Source organism: Entelurus aequoreus, linkage group LG05 (assembly GCF_033978785.1).
Source record: "Entelurus aequoreus isolate RoL-2023_Sb linkage group LG05, RoL_Eaeq_v1.1, whole genome shotgun sequence".
Classification (NCBI taxonomy): Eukaryota; Metazoa; Chordata; class Actinopteri; order Syngnathiformes; family Syngnathidae; genus Entelurus; species Entelurus aequoreus.
The window spans coordinates 83617118-83641069 of record NC_084735.1 but is presented as its reverse complement, the minus strand read 5'-3'; the positions used below and the strand labels follow the sequence as shown (position 1 = coordinate 83641069).

The window sequence follows — 23952 nt, the reverse complement described above, 5'->3', positions numbered from 1 at the left end:
ACTTACCCTCTACTGGGTATAAGTAACAAGTACAGGTGATTCTGTGTACTACTATTATTGGGTACACATGTGATCCTGTGTACTTACTACTCCTATTGGGTACACATGTTATCCTGTGTGCTTACTACTCCTATTGGCTACACATGTGATACTGGGTATTTACTAGAACTATAGGGTACAAGTAGTAAGTATAATCCTCTACAGAGTGGAAGTAGTAAGTACACATGCATTTGTGTGTTCTTACTACATGTAATATTGTGTAGTTACTACTAGGTAGCAGTAGACGTTACACATGTTCATGTGTACTTACTACTACCATTACTACTACTGCACGGAAGTGGTAAGTACACATGTGATATCGTGTACTTTGTGTTCCTGTGCACCTGCTACCTCTACTGTGAGGAAATACTAAGTACATGTGTTCATGCTTATTTCTTCTGCTGGGTGAGTGTAGTTGTATTTATTACTACTGGGTGAGTGTAGTAAGTACACGTGTTCTTGTAGGCTTATTACTCCTGCTGGGTGAGTGTGGTAAGTACAGAGTGTAGTAAGTACATGTGTTCTTGTGTGCTTATTAATGAGTGAGTCTCGTAAGTACACTTGTTCTTGTGTGTTTATTACTTCTACTGGGTGAGTCTAGTAAGTACACATGTGTGCTTAGTACTCCTACTGGATGAGTGTAGTAAGTACACATGTTTTCCTGTGTGCTTAGCACTCCTACTAGATGAGTGTAGTAAGTACACATGTGTTCATGTGTGCTCATTACTTCTGCTGGATTAGTGTAGTAAGTACACATGTGTGCTTATTACTTCTACTGGATGAGTGTAGTAAGTACACATGTGTTCATGTGTGCTTATTACTTCTACTGGGTGAGTGTAAGTACACGTGTGTTCCTGTGTGCTTATTACTTCTACTGGGTGAGTGTAGTAAGTACACGTTTTCTTGTGTGCTTATTACTCCTGCTGGGTGAGTGTAGTAAGTACACATGTGTACTTGTGTGCTAATTACTTCTACTAGGTGAGTGTAGTAAGTACACTTGTGTGCTTATTACTTTTGCTGGATGAGTGTACTAAGTACACGTGTGCTTATTACCTCTACTGGGTGAGTGTAGTAAGTACACGTGTTCTTGTGTGCTTATTACTCCTGCTGGGTGGGTGTAGTAAGTACACGTGTTCTTATGTGCTTTTTACTTCTGCTGTATTAGTGTAGTAAGTACACCTGTGCTCATGTGTGCTTATTACTCCTACTGGGTGAGCATAGTAAGTACACATGTGTATGTGTGTGCTTATTACTTCTACTAGGTGAGTGTAGTAAGTACACATTTTCTTGTGTGCTTATTACTCCTGCTGGGTGAGTGTAGTAAGTACACATGTGTTATTTGTGTGCTTTTTACTGCTGCTGTATTAGTGTAGTAAGTACACATTGTGTTCATGTGTGCTTATTACTTCTACTGGGTGAGTGAAGTAAGTACACATCTGTACGTGTGTGCTTATTACTGCTGCTGTATTAGTGTAGTAAGTACACATGTGCTCATGTGTGCTTATTACTTCTACTGGGTGAGTGTAGTAAGTACACGTTTTCTTGTGTGCTTATTACTACCGCTGGGTGAGTGTAGTAAGTACACATGTGTTCTTATATGCTTTTTACTACTGCTGTATTAGTGTAGTAAGTACATATGTGCTCATGTGTGCTTATTACTTCTACTGGGTGAGTGTAGTAAGTACACGTTTTCTTGTGTGCTTATTATCCTGCTGGGTGAGTGTAGTAAGTACACATGTGTTCTTATGTGCTTTTTACTGCTGCTGTATTAGTGTAGTAAGTACACATGTGCTCATGTGTGCTTATTACTTCTACTGGGTGAGTGTAGTAAGTACACGTTTTCTTGTGTGCTTATTACTACCGCTGGGTGAGTGTAGTAATTACACATGTGTTCTTATATGCTTTTTACTACTGCTGTATTAGTGTAGTAAGTACATATGTGCTCATGTGTGCTTATTACCTCTACTGGGTGAGTGTAGTAAGTACACGTTTTCTTGTGTGCTTATTATCCTGCTGGGTGAGTGTAGTAAGTACACATGTGTTCTTATGTGCTTTTTACTGCTGCTGTATTAGTGTAGTAAGTACACATTGTTCATGTGTGCTTTTTACTTCTACTGGGTGAGTGTAGTAAGTACACACGTGTTCATGTGTGCTTATTACCTCTACTGGGTGAGTGTAGTGAGTACACTTGTGTTCTTGTGTGCTTATTACTTTTGCTGGATGAGTGTAGTAAGTACACACGTGTTCCTGTGTGCTTATTACTTCTACTGGGGGAGTGTAGTAAGTACACGTTTTCTTGTGTGCTTATTACTCCTGCTGTATTAGTGTAGTAAGTACACATTGTTCATGTGTGCTTATTATTTCTACTGGGTGAGCATAGTAAGTACACACGTGTACTTGTGTGCTTATTACTACTACTAGGTGAGTGTAGTAAGTACACTTGTGTTCTTGTGTGCTTATTACTTTTGCTGGATGAGCGTAGTAAGTACACATGTGTTCCTGTGTGCTTATTACCTCTACTGGGTGAGTGTAGTAAGTACAAATGTGTTCATGTGTGCTTATTACCTCTACTGGGTGAGTGTAGTACGTACACACGTGTCCTTATGCGCTTACTACTTTCTACTGGGCGGGAGTAGCAAGTCCACACGTGCTCCTGTGCGCTTACTACCTCTACTGGGTAGGGCATGAAGCCCGTTGGTTGGATTGAGCCCGGCTGCAGCCCTAACATGAATACTAGTAGACACAAATAATGGAAGTATCCACGACCCCTCTGAACAAAAGTGGAATATTCCACACACCCCAAGCAGGTTTGTTGATTTATTTCCTAATATTTATGAAGTGTCATTTCAATATATATATTATTAGCATACATGTAGTGTGGATATACAGTATATGTTTTATGTGCGTGGAAACTCACTCCTGTGTGTTTGGCGTGGAAACTTTGTACAAAATGGAAATAAAGTTGCCATAACACACATTGGGAGTATGTATGTGTATTATGCACATTTAGATCAAGTTTATCATGTGTGAAAATGACAAGTGTACATGCAAGTACTGCAATACCGTGTACATTTAGGAGTATCTGGACGTGCTTTCTCTCCCATCAGGGAGGACGATGATGACGAGGAAGAGGAAGATGTGGGAGGTCCATCAAGCCCTTGAGGAGGAAGAGGAAAGATGGAGGAGGAGGAAAACGGCGACTTTTCCACCTCACTCCTGCCGTGATCGACGCTAAAGATGTGCCATCATTGACGCGACGAGACGGAGACGATGCAAGACCTTCACTCGCTGCAGGTGAGCACTTTGCCGCCATCATTATAGGCCCGGTCCGCGTCTCTTGGCAGCCGTCATGTTACCGCTCCCCGATATGACGTAATCATCATAAATGGTCATATTCACGCCGTGACGTCACGAGAGGAAGATATAAGGGGGAAAGTGCTGCGGCCTCCTTGTGTGGCGCAACATTGTACGAGCTTTATTAATAACTATAGGACTATTATTGGATGTGTTCGCCTGCCTCTTGTCGCCATGACAACCGCCCGCTTGTAACTCCAAATATGTTTTTAATGTGCGATTGTTTGCGATATACAATTAAAAAAAAAAAAAAAAACTCGCTGGACATTTGATTAGGTACACCCTGCCCTTGCAATGGAGGTGACGTGAAGATAAAAAAATCATAATCACGCTCGTTCATCATTTGCACGTCTTTCCTCGTTTCAACACCACGCAGCCCACGCAGCTGTTCCTAATATTTTGACCCTACAAGGCAAGGGTGTGAGCGAGAAACAAGAATTCATTTTCGCATGAAAGACACACTGATTATTTTTGACATAATGTATGACACAAGTAAACATTGATTATGTTTACAATAAATATGGTATAAGTAACATTTTATTATTTTACATACAGCATCATATAAGTAGCATTGATTACGTTTACATTTAATATGATATAAGTAATTATTTTACATACAGCATCATATAAGTAACATTGATTATTTTGTACATTAAATATGACACAAGCAACATTTATTATTTGACATACAGCATCATATAAGTAACATTAATTGTTTACATTAAATATGGTACAAGTAACATTATTTTACATACAGCATCATATAAGTAACATTGATTATTTTGTGCATTAAATATGATACAAGCAACATTTATTATTTTACACACAGCATCATATAAGTAACATTGATTGTTTACATTAAATATGATATAAGTAACATTATTTTACATACAGCACCATATAAGTAACATTGATTATTTTGTGCATTAAAAATGATGCAAGCAACATTTATTATTTTACACACAGCATCATATAAGTAACATTGATTGTTTACATTAAATATGATATAAGTAACATTATTTTACATACAGCATCATATAAATAGCATTGATTACGTTTACATTTAATATGATATAAGTAACATTATTTCACATACAGCATCATATAAGTAACATTGATTATTTTGTACATTAAATATGATACAAGCAACATTAATTATTTGACATACAGCATCATATAAGTAACATTAATTGTTTACATTAAATATGGTATAAGTAACATTATTTTACATACAGCATCATATAAGTAACATTGATTATTTTGTGCATTAAATATGATACAAGCAACATTTATTATTTTACATACAGCATCATATAAGTAACATTGATTATTTTGTACATTAAATATGATGCAAGCAACATTTATTATTTTACACACAGTATCATATAAGTAACATTGATTGTTTACATTAAATATGATATAAGTAACATTATTTTACATACAGCATCATATAAGTAACATTGATTATTTTGTACATTAAATATGATACAAGCAACATTTGTTATTTTACACACAGCATCATATAAGTAACATTGATTGTTTACATTAAATATGATATAAGTAACATTATTTTACATACAGCATCATATAAGTAACATTGATTATTTTGTGCATTAAATATGATACAAGCAACATTTATTATTTTACATACAGCATCATATAAGTAACATTGATTATTTTTTACATTAAATATAAGTAACATTTATTATTTTTACATAAAATAGACAAGTAAATATTATTTTTACATTACACAATACGAGTAAACATTGATTATTTTTTACATTAAATATGATATAAGTAAAGATTTTTTACATACAGCATCATATAAGTAACATTGATTATTTTGTACATTAAATATGATATAAGCAACATTTATTATTTTACACACAACATCATATAAGTAACATTGATTATTTTGAGCAATAATTATGATATAAGCAACATTTATTATTTTACATACAGCATCATATAAGTAACATTGATTATTTTTTACATTAAATATAAGTAACATTTATTATTTTTACATAAAATAGACAAGTAAATATTATTTTTACATTACATGACACGAGTAAACATTGATTATTTTTTACATTAAATATGATATAAGTAAAAAACATTTCAATACAGCATCATATAAGTAACATTGGTTATTTTTACATTAAATATAAGTAACATTTATTTTTAACCAAGTAAACATTATTTTTACATTGTACGATACAAGCAAACATTGATTTTTTTTTACATTAAATATGATATTAGTAACATTTTTATATGATAAAAAGTAACATTTATTCTTTTTACATAAAATATACAATTAAACATTATTTTTTACCTTATATGATACAAGTAAACATTGATTATGTTTACATTAAATATGACATAAGTAACATTATTTTACATACAGCATCATAAAAGTAACATTAAATATAAATAACATGTATTATTTTCACACCAAATATACAAGTAACCATTATTTTAACATTATATGATATAAGTAAACATTGATTATTTTTTTAACATTAAATATGATATTAGTAACACTTATTATTCTTACATGATACAATTAACTATTTTTTTACATAAAATATACAATTGAACATTATTTTTCATGATATATGATACAAGTGAACATTGATTGTGTTACATTATATAAATATATAAAACATATAAAATGTGATACGAATAAAAATGTTTCTTTTTAAATAAAATATGAGACGTTGATTTTTTTTACATAAAATATGATACGAGTAAACATTGTTTACATTAAATATGATATAAGTAACATTGATTATTTTTACATCAAATATAAGTAACATTCAATATGTTTACACAAAATATACAAGTAAACATTATTTTTACTTTATGTGATACAAGTAAACATTTACTATTTTTTACATTAAATATGATATTAATAACACTTATTATTTTTACATGATAAAAGTAACATTTATTATTTTTACATAAAATATCAAATTAAACATTATTTTTCATGAAATATGATACAAGGGAACATTGTGTGTTACATTATATATGGAACATAGTTTTTTTTTTTTTACATAAAATATGATGCGAATACAATTGGATTTTTATTACATAAAATATGAAACGTTGATATTTTTTACATAAAATATGATACGAGTAAACATTGATTGTGTTTACATTAAATATGATATAAGTAACATTGATTATTTTTTACATCAAATATAAGTAACATTCAATATTTTTACACAAAATATACAAGTAAACATTATTTTTTTACTTTATGTCATACAAGTAAACATTATTTTTTACATTAAATATGATATTAGTAACACTTATTATTTTTTTACTTTATGTGATACAAGTAAACATTATTTTTTTACATTAAATATGATATTAGTAACACTTATTATTTTTACATGATAAAAGTAACATTTATTATTTTTACATAAAATATGCAATTAAACATTATTTTTCATGAAATATGATACAAGGGATCATTGTGTTACATTATATATGGAACATAGATTTTTTTTTTTTTTACATAAAATATGATGCGAATACAAATGGATTTTTATTACATAAAATATGAAACGTTGATATTTTTTACATAAAATATGATACAAGTAAACATTGATTGTGTTTACATTAAATATGATATAAGTAACATTGATTATTTTTTTACATCAAATATAAGTAACATTCAATATTTTTAAACAAAATATACAAGTAAACATTATTTTTTTACTTTATGTGATACAAGTAAACATTATTTTTTTTACATTGAATATGATATTAGTCACACTTATTATTTTTACATGATAAAAGTAACATTTATTATTTTTACATAAAATATGCAATTAAACATTATTTTTCATGAAATATTATACAAGGGAACATTGATTGTGTTACATTATATATGGAACATTGATTTTTTTTTTAACATAAAATATGATGCGAATAAAAATAGATTATTATTACATAAAATATGACACGTAGATATTTTTTACATTAAATATGATACGAGTATAGATCGATTATTTCTTTACATAAAATATGATACTAGCAAACATGATTTTTGCATGCCAGTAAACCCCAAAAGATCAATAAACTGAATAGTTTGGGAATAATTGTTTGATTATTATTTATTTTATTTAGGACCAATGACAAAGTACACCTTTGACCCTCCAGAATATTGAAGACAGCTGTCATCACAATATTGACAATTAAATATGCATAATGATCTTCATAAAGGCAGAATTTGAAGGACAACCCTCCTTCATAATATCTTAAAGTAAATCAAATAATAACGCCATAATCAATAATGCTGACAAGTGTGAAATGTGATCCAGCAGACTGATTCATAGCACGACACTTTCTGATATATTTAATACGTTCTCATTTATTCTGTTTGAATGATTGCCTTGAAAAACAAGCAGTAATATTTCACATTAAAAGCCTGCAGATAGAAAGCTTCCCAAAATGCCTTTGTTTTAAAACATCAGTTTTATTGTCAACAAATTTGCATTTATTTGCATTCTGTTGCCAATAATTCCACTGGAGTACACAGTAATTGTTGTTTATGATGACAATAATACGCCTCCATCGCATGGCGGCAAGCAGCCGTTGTGCTCCACCTGCTTAAACAATCCTCTTTTCTGTTTGCTAAATAAACAACGGTAACCTAGCAACCACGACTAGCAGGTCTGTCTGAGGTTTTATGGCACGGCACAAAGACACCCATTGTCTTTGCAAAAATCAATAGCGTGTGTGTGTGTGTGTGTGTGTGTGTGTGTGTGTGTGTGTGTGCGTGTGTGTGTATAGATATATGTTTTTGTGTGCGTGTGTATATATATGGTATATGTATGTATGTGCATATATATGTATGTATGTGTGTGTGTACATTAGGGCTGCAACAACTAATCGATTAAAATCGATTATTATAGTAGTTGCCGATTAATTTAGTCATCGATACGTTGGATCTATGCTATGCGCATGCGCAGAGTTTTGTTTTTGTTTTGTTTTTTAATTTAAAAAAATATTATTATTATTTTTTTATTTTTTTTAATAAATCTTTATTTATAAACTGCAACATGTACAAACAGCTGAGAAACAATAATCAAAATAAGTATGGTGCCAGTATGCTGTTTTTTTTCAATAAAATACTGGATAGGATACAAATGTAGTTTGTCTCTTTTATCCGATTATTAATCGACTAATCGAAGTAATAATCGACAGATTAATCGATTATCAAATTAATCGTTAGTTGCAGCCCTAATATATATACACACATACATATATATACATACATATATGTATGTATATATATGTATTAGGGATGTCCGATAATGGCTTTTTGCCGATATCCGATATTCCGATATTGTCCAACTGTTTAATTACCGATACAGATACCGATACAAACCGAAATATGCAGTCGTGGAATTAACACATTATTATGCCTAATTTGGACAACCAGGTATGGTGAAGATAAGGTACTTTTTTAAAAAAATTGTAAAATAAGATAAATAAATTAAAAACATTTTCTTGAATAAAAAAGAAAGTACAACAATATAAAAACAGTTACATAGAAACTAGTAATAAATGACAATTAGTAAAATTAACTGTTAAAGGTTAGTACTATTAGTGGACCAGCCGCACGCACAATCATGTGTGCTTACGGACTGTATCCCTTGCAGACTGTATTGATATATATTGATATATAATGTAGGAAGCAGAATATTAATAACAGAAAGAAACAACCCTTTTGTGTGAATGAGTGTAAATGGGGGAGGGAGGTTATTTGGGTTGGTGCACTAATTGTAAGTGTATCTTGTGTTTTTTAGGTTGATTTAATTAAAAAAAAAAAAAAAAAAACGATACCGATACCGATAATAAAAAAAACCGATACCGATAATTTCCGATATTATATTTTAACGCCTATATCGGCCGATAATATCGGCAGGCCGATATTATCAGACATCTCTAATATGTATATATATGTATGTATGAGTGTGCGTGTGTGTGTATGTATGTATGTGTATATATATATTTTTTATTTTTTTTTGGCCAAAAGTATTTGGCCACCCATCCAAATGATGAGAATCAGGTGTCCTAATCACTTGGCTTGGTGTATAAAATCAAGCACTTAGGCATGGAGACTGTTTCTACAAACATTAGTGAAAGAATGGGCCGCTCAGTGATTTCCAGCGTGGAACTGTCATAGGATGCCACCTGTGCAACAAATCCAGTCGTGAAATTTCCACGCTCCTAAATATTCCAAAGTCCACTTCATTACAAGAAAAGTGAGGAGTTTGGGAACAACAGCAAGTCAGCCACCAAGTGGTAGGCCACGTAAACTGACAGGTAGTGCAAAGAGACTTTCTGCACAGTCAGTTGCTACAGAGCTCCAAAATTCATGTAACCTTCCAATTAGCCCACGTGCAGTACGCAGAGAGCTTCATGGAATGGGTTTCCATGGCCGAGCAGCTGCATCTAAGCCATACATCACCAAGTCCAATGCAAAGCATGGGATGCAGTGGTGTAAAGCACGTCGCCTCTGGACTCTAGAGCAGTGGAGACGCCTTCTCTGGACTGATGAATCACGCTTTTCCATCTGGCAATCTGATGGAGCAGTCTGGGTTTGGAGGTTGCCAGGAGAACGCTACATTGCGGACTGCATTGTGCCGAGTGGGACATTTGGTGGAAGAGGAATTATGGTGTGGGGTTGTTTTTCAGGAGTTGGGCTTGGCCCCTTAGTTCCAGTGAAAGGAACTTTGAATGCTCCAGGATACCAAAACATTTTGGACAATTCCATGGGATGGCACTTCAAGTTCATATGTGAGTAAAGGCAGGTGGCCAAATACTTTTGGCAATATAGTGTATATGTATATATACACACACAAAAAAAAATAAATATATATGTATAGGAAGGTCCTGGGTTCAATCCTGGGCTCGGGATCTTTCTGTGTGGAGTTTGCATGTTCTCCCCGTGACTGTGTGGGTTCCCTCCGGGTACTCCGGCTTCCTCCCACCTCCAAAGACATGCACCTGGGGATAGGCCCCTCCCACCTCCAAAGACATGCACATGGGGATAGGCCCCTCCCACCTCCAAAGACATGCACATGGGGATAGGCCCCTCCCACCTCCAAAGACATGCACATGGGGATAGGCCCCTCCCACCTCCAAAGACATGCACATGGGGATAGGCCCCTCCCACCTCCAAAGACATGCACCTGGGGATAGGTTGATTGGCAACACTAAATGGGCTCTAGTGTGTGAATGTGAGTGTGAATGTTGTCTGTTTATATGTGTTGGCCCTGTGATGAGGTGGCGACTTGTCCAGGGTGTACCCCGCCTTCCGCCCATGTGCAGCTGAGATTAGCTGCAGCACCCCCCGCGACCCCGAACGGGACAAGCGGTAGAAAATGGATGGATGGATGGATGTATACACACATATATATATACACATGTATATATACACACATATATATATACACACATATACAGTATATATATATTTTTTTAATGTATGTATATTATTTATATATATATACATTAAAAAATATATATATATACACACATATATGTGTGTGTGTGTGTGTGTGTGTGTGTGTGTGTGTGTGTGTGTGTGTGTGTGTGCGTGTGTATATATACATATATTTGTGTGTATGTGTATACATGTTTGTATACATATATGTATATATATATATATATATATATATATATATATATATATATATATATATATATATATATATATATAATCGGCCGATAAATGCGTTAAAATGTAATATCGGAAATTATCGGTATCGTTTTTTTTTATTATCGGTATTGTTTTTTTTGTTGTTGTTTTTTTAAAATTAAATCAACATAAATAATATTCTGGTTCCTACATTATATATCAATATATATCAATACAGTCTGCAAGGGATACAGTCCGTAAGCACACATGATTGTGCGTGCTGCTGGTCCACTAATAGTACTAACCTTTAACAGTTAATGTTACTCATTTTCATTCATTACTAGTTTCTATGTAACTGTTTTTATATTGTTTTACTTTCTTTTTTATTCAAGAAAATGTTTTTAATTTATTTATCTTATTTTATTTTATAATTTAAAAAAAAAAGTACCTTATCTTCACCATACCTGGTTGTCCAAATTAGACATAATAATGTGTTAATTCCACGACTGTATATATCGGTTGATATTGGTATCGGTTGATATCGGTATCGGTTGATATCGGTATCGGTATTTAAAGAGTTGGACAATATCGGATATCGGCAAAAAGCCATTATCGGACATCCCTTATATATATATATATATATATATATATATATATATATATATATATATATATATATATATATATATATATATATATATATATATATATATATATATATATATATGTATGCACTAGTCAAAGATCCTCTATATAACAAGTGTATGTTTGCACTAGTCAAAGATCCTCTATATAACAAGTGTATGTTTGCACTAGTCAAAGATCCTCTATATAACAAGTGTATGTTTGCACTAGTCAAAGATCCTCTATATAACAAGTGTATGTTTGCACTAGTCAAAGATCCTCTATATAACAAGTGTAGGTTTGCACTAGTCAAAGATCCTCTATATAACAAGTGTATGTTTGCACTAGTCAAAGATCCTCTATATAACAAGTGTATGTTTGCACTAGTCAAAGATCCTCTATATAACAAGTGTAGGTTTGCACTAGTCAAAGATCCTCTATATAACAAGTGTATGTTTGCACTAGTCAAAGATCCTCTATATAACAAGTGTATGTTTGCACTAGTCAAAGATCCTCTATATAACAAGTGTAGGTTTGCACTAGTCAAAGATCCTCTATATAAGGAGTAGTAGTATAAACTATTTGGATCATTTGTTGATGATTAAAGTCCTCCACTGTAGCGCAGGGGCAGGACTCGCAGTGTTAGTGATGTAAATGACGCTTCATCCTGTGTCCATGTTGCCGGCACTTGATGGACTCTGTTGCCATGGATACCAGCACAATATTCCCCTGGAAGTACGAGGAGTGCAGAACGGCTTCCACGCAGCAATTTGTTCCACTGGTGAATCCGCTGATGGCGGCGGAAATGGCACTAAAAAGTCACACCACGGTCGAATTGAGGGATTTTTTTTCTTTTTACCCCCAACGGAGCTCCAAAACTTAGAGAATATCAGAGGAAAATGGACGCAATCGCAACCTTCAGCCTGCTTAGCTAATAGTGGCCACATGGGGGCAGTAAAGAGAAACACCTCTTTGTATAATGTTAATGCAAAACTCTTGTCATTATATAAATAAATTATATAATAAATCATCCAACCAATCACAATTAAGTCATAATTAAAACATTTACGTCAGAGACCAGTGTTTGTTATTCAGAATATCTTATGTTTGCTCTAGTCAAAGATCCTCTATAATGAGCGTATGTTTGCACTAGTCAAAGATCCTCTATATAACGAGTGTATGTTTGCTCTAGTCAAAGATCCTCTATAACAAGCGTATGTTTGCTCTAGTCAAAGATCCTCTATAATGAGCGTATGTTTGCACTAGTCAAAGATCCTCTATATAACGAGTGTATGTTTGCTCTAGTCAAAGATCCTCTATAACAAGCGTATGTTTGCTCTAGTCAAAGATCCTCTATAATGAGCGTATGTTTGCACTAGTCAAAGATCCTCTATAATGAGCGTATGTTTGCACTAGTCAAAGATCCTCTGTTTCACAAGCGTATGTTTGCACTAGTCAAAGATCCTCTGTTTCACAAGCGTATGTTTGCTCTATTCAAAGATACTCTATAATGAGCGTATGTTTGCACTAGTCAAAGATCCTCTATAATGAGCGTATGTTTGCACTAGTCAAAGATCCTCTTTTTCACAAGCGTATGTTTGCACTAGTCAAAGATCCTCTATATTTGACAAACGTATGTTTGCTCTAGTCAGAGATCCTCTATATTTCACGAGCGTATGTTTGCACTAGTCAAAGATCCTCTATATGACAATCATATGTTTGCACTAGTCAAAGATCCTCTATATGACAATCATTTGTTTGCACTAGTCAAAGATCCTCTATATGACAATCATTTGTTTGCACTAGTCAAAGATCCTCTGTATGACAATCATTTGTTTGCACGAGTCAAAGATCCTCTATAATGACCGTATGTTTGCACTAGTCAAAGATCCTCTATATGACAAGGTATGTTTGCACTAGTCAAGGATTCTCTATATGACAAGGTATGTTTGCAGTAGTCAAAGATCCTCTATATAACGAGCGTATGTTTGCAGTAGTCAAATATATTTTATATGATGGGCATATGTTTGCACTAGTCAAGGATCCTCTATAAAACGAGTGTATGTTTGCACTAGTCAAAGATCCTCTATATAAGGAGCGTATGTTTGCACTAGTCAAATATATTTTATATGATGGGCATATGTTTGCACTAGTCAAAGATCCTCTATAAAACGAGTGTATGTTTGCACTACTCAAAGATCCTCTATATGGTGAGCTTATGTTTGCACTAGACAAAGATCCTCTATATAATGAGTGTATGTTTGCACTACTCAAAGATCCTCTATATGACAAGGTATGTTAGCACTAGTCAAAGATCCTCTATATGACAAGGTATGTTAGCACTAGTCAAAGATCCTCTATATGACAAGGTATGTTAGCACTAGTCAAAGATCCTCTATATGACAAGGTATGTTAGCACTAGTCAAAGATCCTCTATATGACAAGGTATGTTAGCACTAGTCAAAGATCCTCTATATAACGAGCATATGTTTGCAGTAGTCAAATATATTTTATATGATGGGCATATGTTTGCACTAATCAAAGATCCTCTATATGAAAATCATATGATTTCACTAGTCAAAGATTCTCTATATAACGAGTGTATGTTTGCACTAGTCAAAGATCCTCTATATGACAAGGTATGTTTTCACTAGTCAAAGATCCTCTATATAACGAGCGTATGTTTGCAGTACAATATATTTCATATGATGGGCATATGTTTGCACTAATCAAAGATCTTCTATATGAAAATCATATGTTTTCACTAGACAAAGATCCTCTATATGACAATCATATGTTTGCACTAGTCAAAGATCCTCTGTATAACGAGTGTATATGTTTGCACTAGTCAAAGATCCTCTATATGGCGAGCTTATGTTTGCACTAGTCAAAGATCCTCTTTATGACAATCATATGTGTGCAATAGTCAAAGATCCTCTATAAGACAATCATATGTTTTCACTAGTCAAATATCCTCTATATAACAAGCTTATGTTTGCACTAGACAAAGATCCTCTATATGGCAATCATATGTGTGCAGTAGTCAAAGATCCTCTATATGACAATCATATGTTTGCACTAGTCAAAGATCCTCTATATGACAAGCGTATGTTTGCACTAGTCAAAGATCCTCTATATGACAAGCGTATGTTTGCACTAGTCAAAGATCCTCTATATGACAAGTGTATGTTTGCACTAGTCAAAGATCCTCTATATAACAAGCGTATGTTTGCAGCAGTCAAAGATCCTCTATATAACAAGTGTATGTTTGCACTAGTCAAAGATCCTCTATATGACAAGTGTATGTTTGCACTAGTCAAAGATCCTCTATATGACAAGTGTATGTTTGCACTAGTCAAAGATCCTCTATATGACAAGTGTATGTTTGCACTAGTCAAAGATCCTCTATATAACAAGTGTATGTTTGCACTAGTCAAAGATCCTCTATATAACAAGTGTATGTTTGCACTAGTCAAAGATCCTCTATATGACAAGTGTATGTTTGCACTAGTCAAAGATCCTCTATATGACAAGGTATGTTTGCACTAGACAAAGATCCTCTATATGACAATCATATGTTTGCACTAGTCAAAGATCCTCTATGTAACGAGTGTATGTTTGCACTAGTCAACGATCCTCTATATAACAAGCGTATGTTTGCACCAGTCAAAGATCCTCTATATGACAAGCGTATGTTTGCACTAGTCAAAGATCCTCTATATGACAAGGTATGTTTGCACTAGTCAAAGATCCTCTATATGACAAGGTATGTTTGCACCAGTCAAAGATCCTCTATATAACAAGTGTATGTTTGCAGCAGTCAAAGATCCTCTATATAACAAGTGTATGTTTGCACCAGTCAAAGATCCTCTATATGACAAGCGTATGTTTGCACTAGTCAAAGATCCTCTATATGACAAGGTATGTTTGCACTAGTCAAAGATCCTCTATATGACAAGGTATGTTTGCACCAGTCAAAGATCCTCTATATAACAAGTGTATGTGTGCACCAGTCAAAGATCCTCTATGTAACTGGATCACCTGAAGTCTCAGGTCCACTAACGCTGTCCCTGGTCCCGGTTTAGGCCTGAATCCCCCCACAAGCTGGATGGAGCAGGATGTGGAGAGCTCGGCCATCAACAAGGTCCCCAAGCAGCTGGTGACCATGGAGCGGACCAGGAGGGTCCAGCGCTACGTGCGGAAAGACGGCAAGTGCAACGTGCACCACGGCAACGTGCGCGAGACTTACCGCTACCTGACGGACATCTTCACCACGCTGGTGGACCTGAAGTGGAGGTTCAACCTGTTTGTCTTCGTCCTGGTCTACACCGTCACCTGGCTCTTCTTCGGCTTCATGTGGTGGCTCATCGCCTACCTGCGGGGAGACCTGGACCACCTGGCCGACAACCTCTGGACTCCGTGCGTCAACAACCTCAATAGTTTCGTCTCGGCCTTCCTCTTCTCCATCGAGACGGAGACCACCATCGGGTACGGGTACCGGGTGATCACGGACAAGTGTCCCGAGGGCATCGTGCTGCTGCTGGTGCAGTCGGTGCTGGGCTCCATCGTCAACGCCTTCATGGTGGGCTGCATGTTCGTCAAGATCTCGCAGCCCAATAAGCGCGCCGAGACGCTGGTGTTCTCCACCCACGCCGTGGTCTCCATGAGGGACGGCCGCCTGTGCCTCATGTTCCGGGTGGGCGACCTCAGGAACTCGCACATCGTGGAAGCGTCCATCCGGGCCAAGCTCATCAAGTCCAAGCAGACCAAGGAGGGCGAGTTCATCCCCCTGAACCAGACGGACATCAACGTGGGCTACAACACGGGCGACGACCGCCTCTTCCTGGTGTCCCCGCTCATCATCTGTCACGAGATCGACCAGAGCAGTCCCTTCTGGGACGTCTCGCCCGCACACCTGGCCCACGAGGACCTGGAGGTGGTCGTCATCCTGGAGGGCATGGTGGAGGCCACGGGTGAGCACTTCCTCTTCTTCTTCCTCTTCTTCTTCCTCTTCTTCCAAAACATGTCCAGCAATAGTGCAGAGGAGATTCATGGACGCTAACTTGTCCCGACATAACATGGCAACATGACTACAAGCTATGGAGACTGAACGATGGGAAGGACGGCAGATGGACAGACGGATAAGATGGACAAAAAGACTCAATAAGGGACAGCAGAGGGACACAAGACTCAATTAGGGACAGAAGAGTGACAAAAAAGACTCAATAAGGGACATCAGAGTGACAGAAAGTCTCAATAAAGGACAGCAGGTGGACAAAAGACAAAGACAGACACATAGTGGGACAGAGACAGACACATAGTGGGACAGAGACAGACACATAGTGGGACAGAGACAGACACATAGTGGGACAGAGACAGACACATAGTGGACAGAGACAGACACATAGTGGGACAGACACATAGTGGGACAGAGACAGACACATAGTGGACAGAGACAGACACATAGTGGGACAGAGACATAGTGGGACAGACACATAGTGGGACAGACACATAGTGGGACAGAGACAGACACATAGTGGACAGAGACAGACACATAGTGGGACAGAGACAGACACATAGTGGGACAGAGACAGACACATAGTGGGACAGAGACAGACACATAGTGGACAGAGACAGACACATAGTGGGACAGAGACATAGTGGGACAGACACATAGTGGGACAGAGACAGACACATAGTGGGACAGAGACAGACACATAGTGGACAGAGACAGACACATAGTGGGACAGAGACATAGTGGGACAGACACATAGTGGGACAGAGACAGACACATAGTGGACAGAGACATAGTGGGACAGACACATAGTGGGACAGAGACAGACACATAGTGGACAGAGACAGACACATAGTGGGACAGAGACATAGTGGGACAGACACATAGTGGGACAGAGACAGACACATAGTGGACAGAGACAGACACATAGTGGGACAGAGACATAGTGGGACAGACACATAGTGGGACAGAGACAGACACATAGTGGACAGAGACAGACACATAGTGGGACAGAGACATAGTGGGACAGAGACATAGTGGGACAGACACATAGTGGGACAGAGACAGACACATAGTGGACAGAGACAGGCACATAGTGGGACAGAGACAGACACATAGTGGGACAGAGACATAGTGGGACAGACACATAGTGGGACAGAGACAGACACATAGTGGGACAGAGACATAGTGGGACAGAGACAGAGACATAGTGGACAGAGACAGACACATAGTGGACAGAGACAGACACATAGTGGGACAGAGACATAGTGGGACAGAGACATAGTGGGACAGACACATAGTGGGACAGAGACATAGTGGGACAGACACATAGTGGGACAGAGACAGACACATAGTGGGACAGACACATAGTGGGACAGAGACAGACACATAGTGGACAGAGACAGACACATAGTGGACAGAGACAGACACATAGTGGACAGAGACAGACACATAGTGGGACAGAGACATAGTGGGACAGAGACATAGTGGGACAGACACATAGTGGGACAGACACATAGTGGGACAGAGACAGACACATAGTGGGACAGAGACATAGTGGGACAGAGACATAGTGGGACAGAGACATAGTGGGACAGACACATAGTGGGACAGAGACAGACACATAGTGGGACAGACACATAGTGGGACAGAGACATAGTGGGACAGACACATAGTGGACAGAGACAGACACATAGTGGACAGAGACAGACACATAGTGGGACAGAGACATAGTGGGACAGACACATAGTGGGACAGAGACATAGTGGGACAGAGACATAGTGGGACAGAGACAGAGACAGACAGGTGGACAGGAAGAGACCAGCAGGATTAGACACACAAGCAGATTTTGGAAGAAGACATGGAGACACTGTACTAAAGTCATGGTAATAATAATAGTAATAATAATGATGATAATAATAGTAATAATAATGATGATAATAATAGTAATAATAATGATAATAACAGTAATAATAATGATAGTATTAATAATAGTAATACCAATAATTATAATCATAGTAATAATAATATTGATGATAATAGTAATAATATTATTGATAATAATAGTAATAATAGTGATAATAATAGTAATAATAATGATAATAATAGTAATACTAATATTGATGATAATAATAATAATAATAATGATAACTATAGTAATAATAATATTGATAATAATATAAATAATATTGATAATAGTAATAATAATAGGAATAATAGTGATGATAGTAGCAATATTGATAATAATAGTAATAATAATAATAATAATAGTAATACCAAGAATGATGATAATAGCAATACCAATAATAATAATATTAATAATAGTGATACAAATAATGATAGTAATAGTACTAATAATATTGATAATAGTAATAATAATAATGATAATAGTAATAATAATAGTAATAATAGTAATGATAATAGTAATAATAATGATAATAATAGTAATAATATTAGTAATAATAATATTGATAATAACTATAGTAATAATAATATTGATAATAATAGAAATCATAATGATAATAGTATTAATAATAGTGATAATAGTAGCAATAGTGATAGTAATGATAATAATAGTAATAATAGTAATACCAATAATGATGATAATAGTAATACCAATAATAATAGTAAAAATAATTTTGATAATAATAGTAATAAAAATAATGATAGTAATAGTAATAATAATATTGATAATAGTAATGATAGTAGTAGTAATAGTAATAATAATATTGATAATAGTAATGATAATAGTAGTAATAATAGTGATAATAATAATAATTTATAGTAGTAATAGTGATAATAGTAGTATTAGTGATGATAATAATAATAATAGTGATAATAATAATAATAGTAATGATGATAAGAGTAAGAGTGTAAGAGCAGCACAAGGTAGTGAGCGGTGTGTGTGTGTGTGTGTGCAGGCATGACGTGTCAGGCCAGGAGTTCGTACGTGAGCAGTGAGATCAAGTGGGGTTATCGCTTCACGCCCGTCCTCACGCTGGAGGACGGCTTCTACGAGGTGGACTACAACAGCTTCCACGACATCTACCAGACCAACACACCCGCATGCAGCGCCAGGGAGCTGGCGGACATGTACGAGCGTGCCCGCCCGCCCCTCGCCTGCTCGCTGGCCGGCAAGCCCAGTCAGCAGGATCTGGCCGAGGCCGACAAGGAGGCGGAGCCACAGAGCAAGAAGGTCCCGCAGACTGAGAGGAACGGAGACGTCTCCAACGCGGAGACGGAGTCCAAAGTGTAGAAGTAGGAGTATTTTTTCTAGTAGATTTCAAGTATTTTTGTACATAACTTGCTTGAGTGAATATTTGATACTACTCCTCTCTGACTACTGTAAATAATACTTCATTTATTGTACAATACATCACTCTTTCCTTTACACACCTGCAGGACACCTCATTAGGGACACCTGTGCCAGCCAATAGGAGAGCTGCATCCATACTTGGACTAAAACAAGTACTTTTTCACCGAGTACCACCTCAGAAAACACTTGTACCCACGTTAAAATACAGTAGCGTAGTAGGCCTAAGTATTCATCAAACACAAGGAAGTGGTTTTATTTAACATGTACATTTCAGATTTTGGCCCCTGTAACGTAACACACAGTTTGAACAGTAACACTGGGTTTGAATATGGGAAAATAAAAGGCTACTTTAATCAGCGGTTCTTTGGCCTACCACTAGATGGAGCTTGCGAGAATCACTGCGCTACGTAGTACATGTACATGATCTTTGACCAACGTAAATACACAATACTATTTGTTCCCTTTAATGCAGTGCTACTTAAATAGTGGGCCCCTGGGGCGGGGCCCCCCCCCTCCCCCCTGGAGCGGGGCCCCCCTGGGGTGTCGGTGGAAAGGGCAAAGTCGTAATAATACTTTTAGTGTTGGTAAATACCTGACATATACAGATAAAAATGTTAACTTCGGTGAGGCGTGACAGAAAATCCTTATACAAATACAGTAGTATTGTAAAATAAATACAATAGTATATATAGTATGACCACAATAGTAAAACTACAATGGTTCTTTTAATATAAATACAATAGTAAATATAGTGTAACTACAATAATACATATCGTATAACTACAATAGTAAATATAAACAATTTTAAATATATTACAAATACAATAGTAAATATAGTATAAACACAATAGTAAACATAGTACAACTACAATAGTAAAAATAAAACTACGATTGTAAATCTAGTATAACTACAATAGTAAATAGTATAACTAGAATAGTAAATATAGTATTAGTAAATATAAGTATAAATACAATAGTAAATATAACTACAATAGTAAATATAATTACAATAGCATAACTACAAGAGTAAATAATAGTGTAACTACAATAGTAAATATGACTACAATAGAAAATATAACTATAGTATATTTAGTATAACTTCAATAGTAAATAATAGTTTAACTACAATATTAAATAATAGTATAGTGTAACTACAATAGTGACTATAACTACAATAGAAAATATAGCTACAATAGTATATTTAGTATAACTTCAATAGTAAATAATGGTTTAACTACAATATTAAATAATAGTATAGCTACAATAGTAAGTAGTATAACTGCAATAGTAAGTATAATATAACTACAATAGCATAACGACAAGAGTAAATATAGTATAACTACAATAGTAAATATAGTATAATTAAAATAGCGTAACTACAAGAGTAAATATAGTACAACTGCAATAGTAAATATAACTACAATAGTAGATATAGTATGGCTACAATAGCATAACTATTGTAAATATAGTATAACTTCAATAGTAAATAATAGTATAACTACAATATTAAATAGTATAACTACAATAGTAAGTATAACTACAATAGCATAACAAGAGTAAATATAGTATAACTACAATAGTAAATATTAGTATAACTACATTAGTAAATATAGTAAATAGTGAATGGTATAACTACAAGAGTAAATATAGTATAACTACAATAGTACATAATAGTATAACTACAAGAGTAAATATAGTATAACTACAATAGTAAATATAACTACAAGCGTAAATATAGTATAACTACAATAGTACATAATAGTATAACTACAATAGTAAATATAGTATAACTACAATAGTACATAATAGTATAACTACAAGAGTAAATATAGTATAACTACAATAGTAAATATAACTACAATAGTAAATATAGTATAACTACAATAGTACATAATAGTATAACTACAATAGTAAATATAGTATAACTACAATAGTACATAATAGTATAACTACAAGAGTAAATATAGTATAACTACAATAGTAAATATAGTATAACTACAAAAGTACATAATAGTATAACTACAATAGTACATAATGGTATAACTACAATAGTAAATATAGTATAACTACAATAGTAAATATAGTATAACTACAATAGTACATAATAGTATAACTACAAGAGTAAATATAGTATAACTACAATAGTAAATATAACTACAAGCGTAAATATAGTATAACTACAATAGTACATAATAGTATAACTACAATAGTAAATATAGTATAACTACAATAGTACATAATAGTATAACTACAAGAGTAAATATAGTATAACTACAATAGTAAATATAACTACAATAGTAAATATAGTATAACTACAATAGTACATAATAGTATAACTACAATAGTAAATATAGTATAACTACAATAGTACATAATAGTATAACTACAAGAGTAAATATAGTATAACTACAATAGTAAATATAGTATAACTACAAAAGTACATAATAGTATAACTACAATAGTACATAATGGTATAACTACAATAGTAAATATAGTATAACTACAATAGTAAATATAGTATAACTACAATAGTACATAATAGTATAACTACAAGAGAAAATATAGTACAACTACAATGTTGTATGGTATGAGAAGAATGCAGTAATCTATTACAATTACTTGAGTAAATATTGTGCTGCAGCTCTTGTGGTGTACCTAATGAAGTGTCCCGTGTGAGAAGCATGTACAAAGATGAAATGAAGCGTATCATTGATGTATTTCTTTAATTCTGCTGTGTGCGCCCACCAGAAGTATCATTGATGTATTTCTTTATTTCTGCTGTGTGCGCCGACCAGAAGGACGCAAAGTGGTTTGTGGAATGTTCCAGAAGGTCAGCAATGACTTTTGTCACATGACTGCCCTTTAAAATGGCTTTTTTCTCTCTCTCACCATCGTGCACAAGGAGGAGGAAATCACACACTAAGTCACGTGTCAGCAAAAGTATCACACACACACACACACACACACACACACACACACACACACACACACACACACACACACACACACATATATATATATAAATATATATTAATAAATGAAGAGTCAAACATGTGTGAAGACTTCTTATTGGGCAATATTCTTCTTTTCTGCGATACAAGTACACGTGTAGTCCAAAGTACACTTGGAGTACATGTGTGCACACTAAGTACATGTGTGCACACTAAGTACATGTGTGTACACTGAGTACATGTGTGCACACTAAAATACATGTGTGCACACTAAGTACATGTGTGCACACTAAAATACATGTGTGCACACTAAGTACATGTGTGTACACTATGTACATGTGTGCACACATGTACTTAGTGTGCACACTAAGTACATGTGTGCACACTAAAGTACATGTGTGCACACTAAGTACATGTGTGCACACTAAGTACATGTGTGCACACTAAGTACATGTGTGTACACTAAGTACATGTGTGCACACTAAATACATGTGTGTACACTAAGTACATGTGTGCACACATGTATTTTAGTGTGCACACATGTACATGTGTGCACACATGTACTTAGTGTGCACACTAAGTACATGTGTGCACACTAAAGTACATGTGTGCACACTAAGTACATGTGTGCACACTAAGTACATGTGTGCACACTAAGTACATGTGTGTACACTAAGTACATGTGTGCACACTAAATACATGTGTGTACACTAAGTACATGTGTGCACACTAAGTACATGTGTGTACACTGAGTACATGTGTGCACACTAAAATACATGTGTGCACACTAAGTACATGTGTGCACACTAAGTACATGTGTGTACACTGAGTACATGTGTGCACACTGAGTACATGTGTGCACACTAAAATACATGTGTGCACACTAAGTACATGTGTGTACACTATGTACATGTGTGCACACATGTACTTAGTGTGCACACTAAGTACATGTGTGCACACTAAAGTACATGTGTGCACACTAAGTACATGTGTG

General features: G+C 35.0%; 1 protein-coding gene across 1 annotated transcript; it reads left to right on the top strand.

Annotated features, from left to right (window-relative positions):
* The first annotated feature begins 2430 nt into the window (after positions 1–2430).
* Positions 2431–21862, top strand: LOC133651125 (G protein-activated inward rectifier potassium channel 2-like). Its single transcript, XM_062049083.1, has 3 exons — positions 2431–3333; positions 15763–16650; positions 19613–21862. Exons 2-3 carry the CDS (start codon positions 15786–15788, stop codon positions 19945–19947), a joined length of 1200 nt encoding a protein of 399 aa, XP_061905067.1. The 5' UTR covers positions 2431–3333; positions 15763–15785; the 3' UTR covers positions 19948–21862.
* The last annotated feature ends 2090 nt before the right edge of the window (positions 21863–23952 follow it).

Bases quoted from the DNA above. Each gene is read 5' to 3' on its own strand.
- LOC133651125 (XM_062049083.1), top strand. From the start codon at position 15,786: ATGGAGCAGGATGTGGAGAGCTCGGCCATCAACAAGGTCCCCAAGCAG. The intron at 16,651-19,612 runs GTGAGCACTTCC...GTGTGTGTGCAG, and splicing joins GGGCATGGTGGAGGCCACGG to GCATGACGTGTCAGGCCAGG.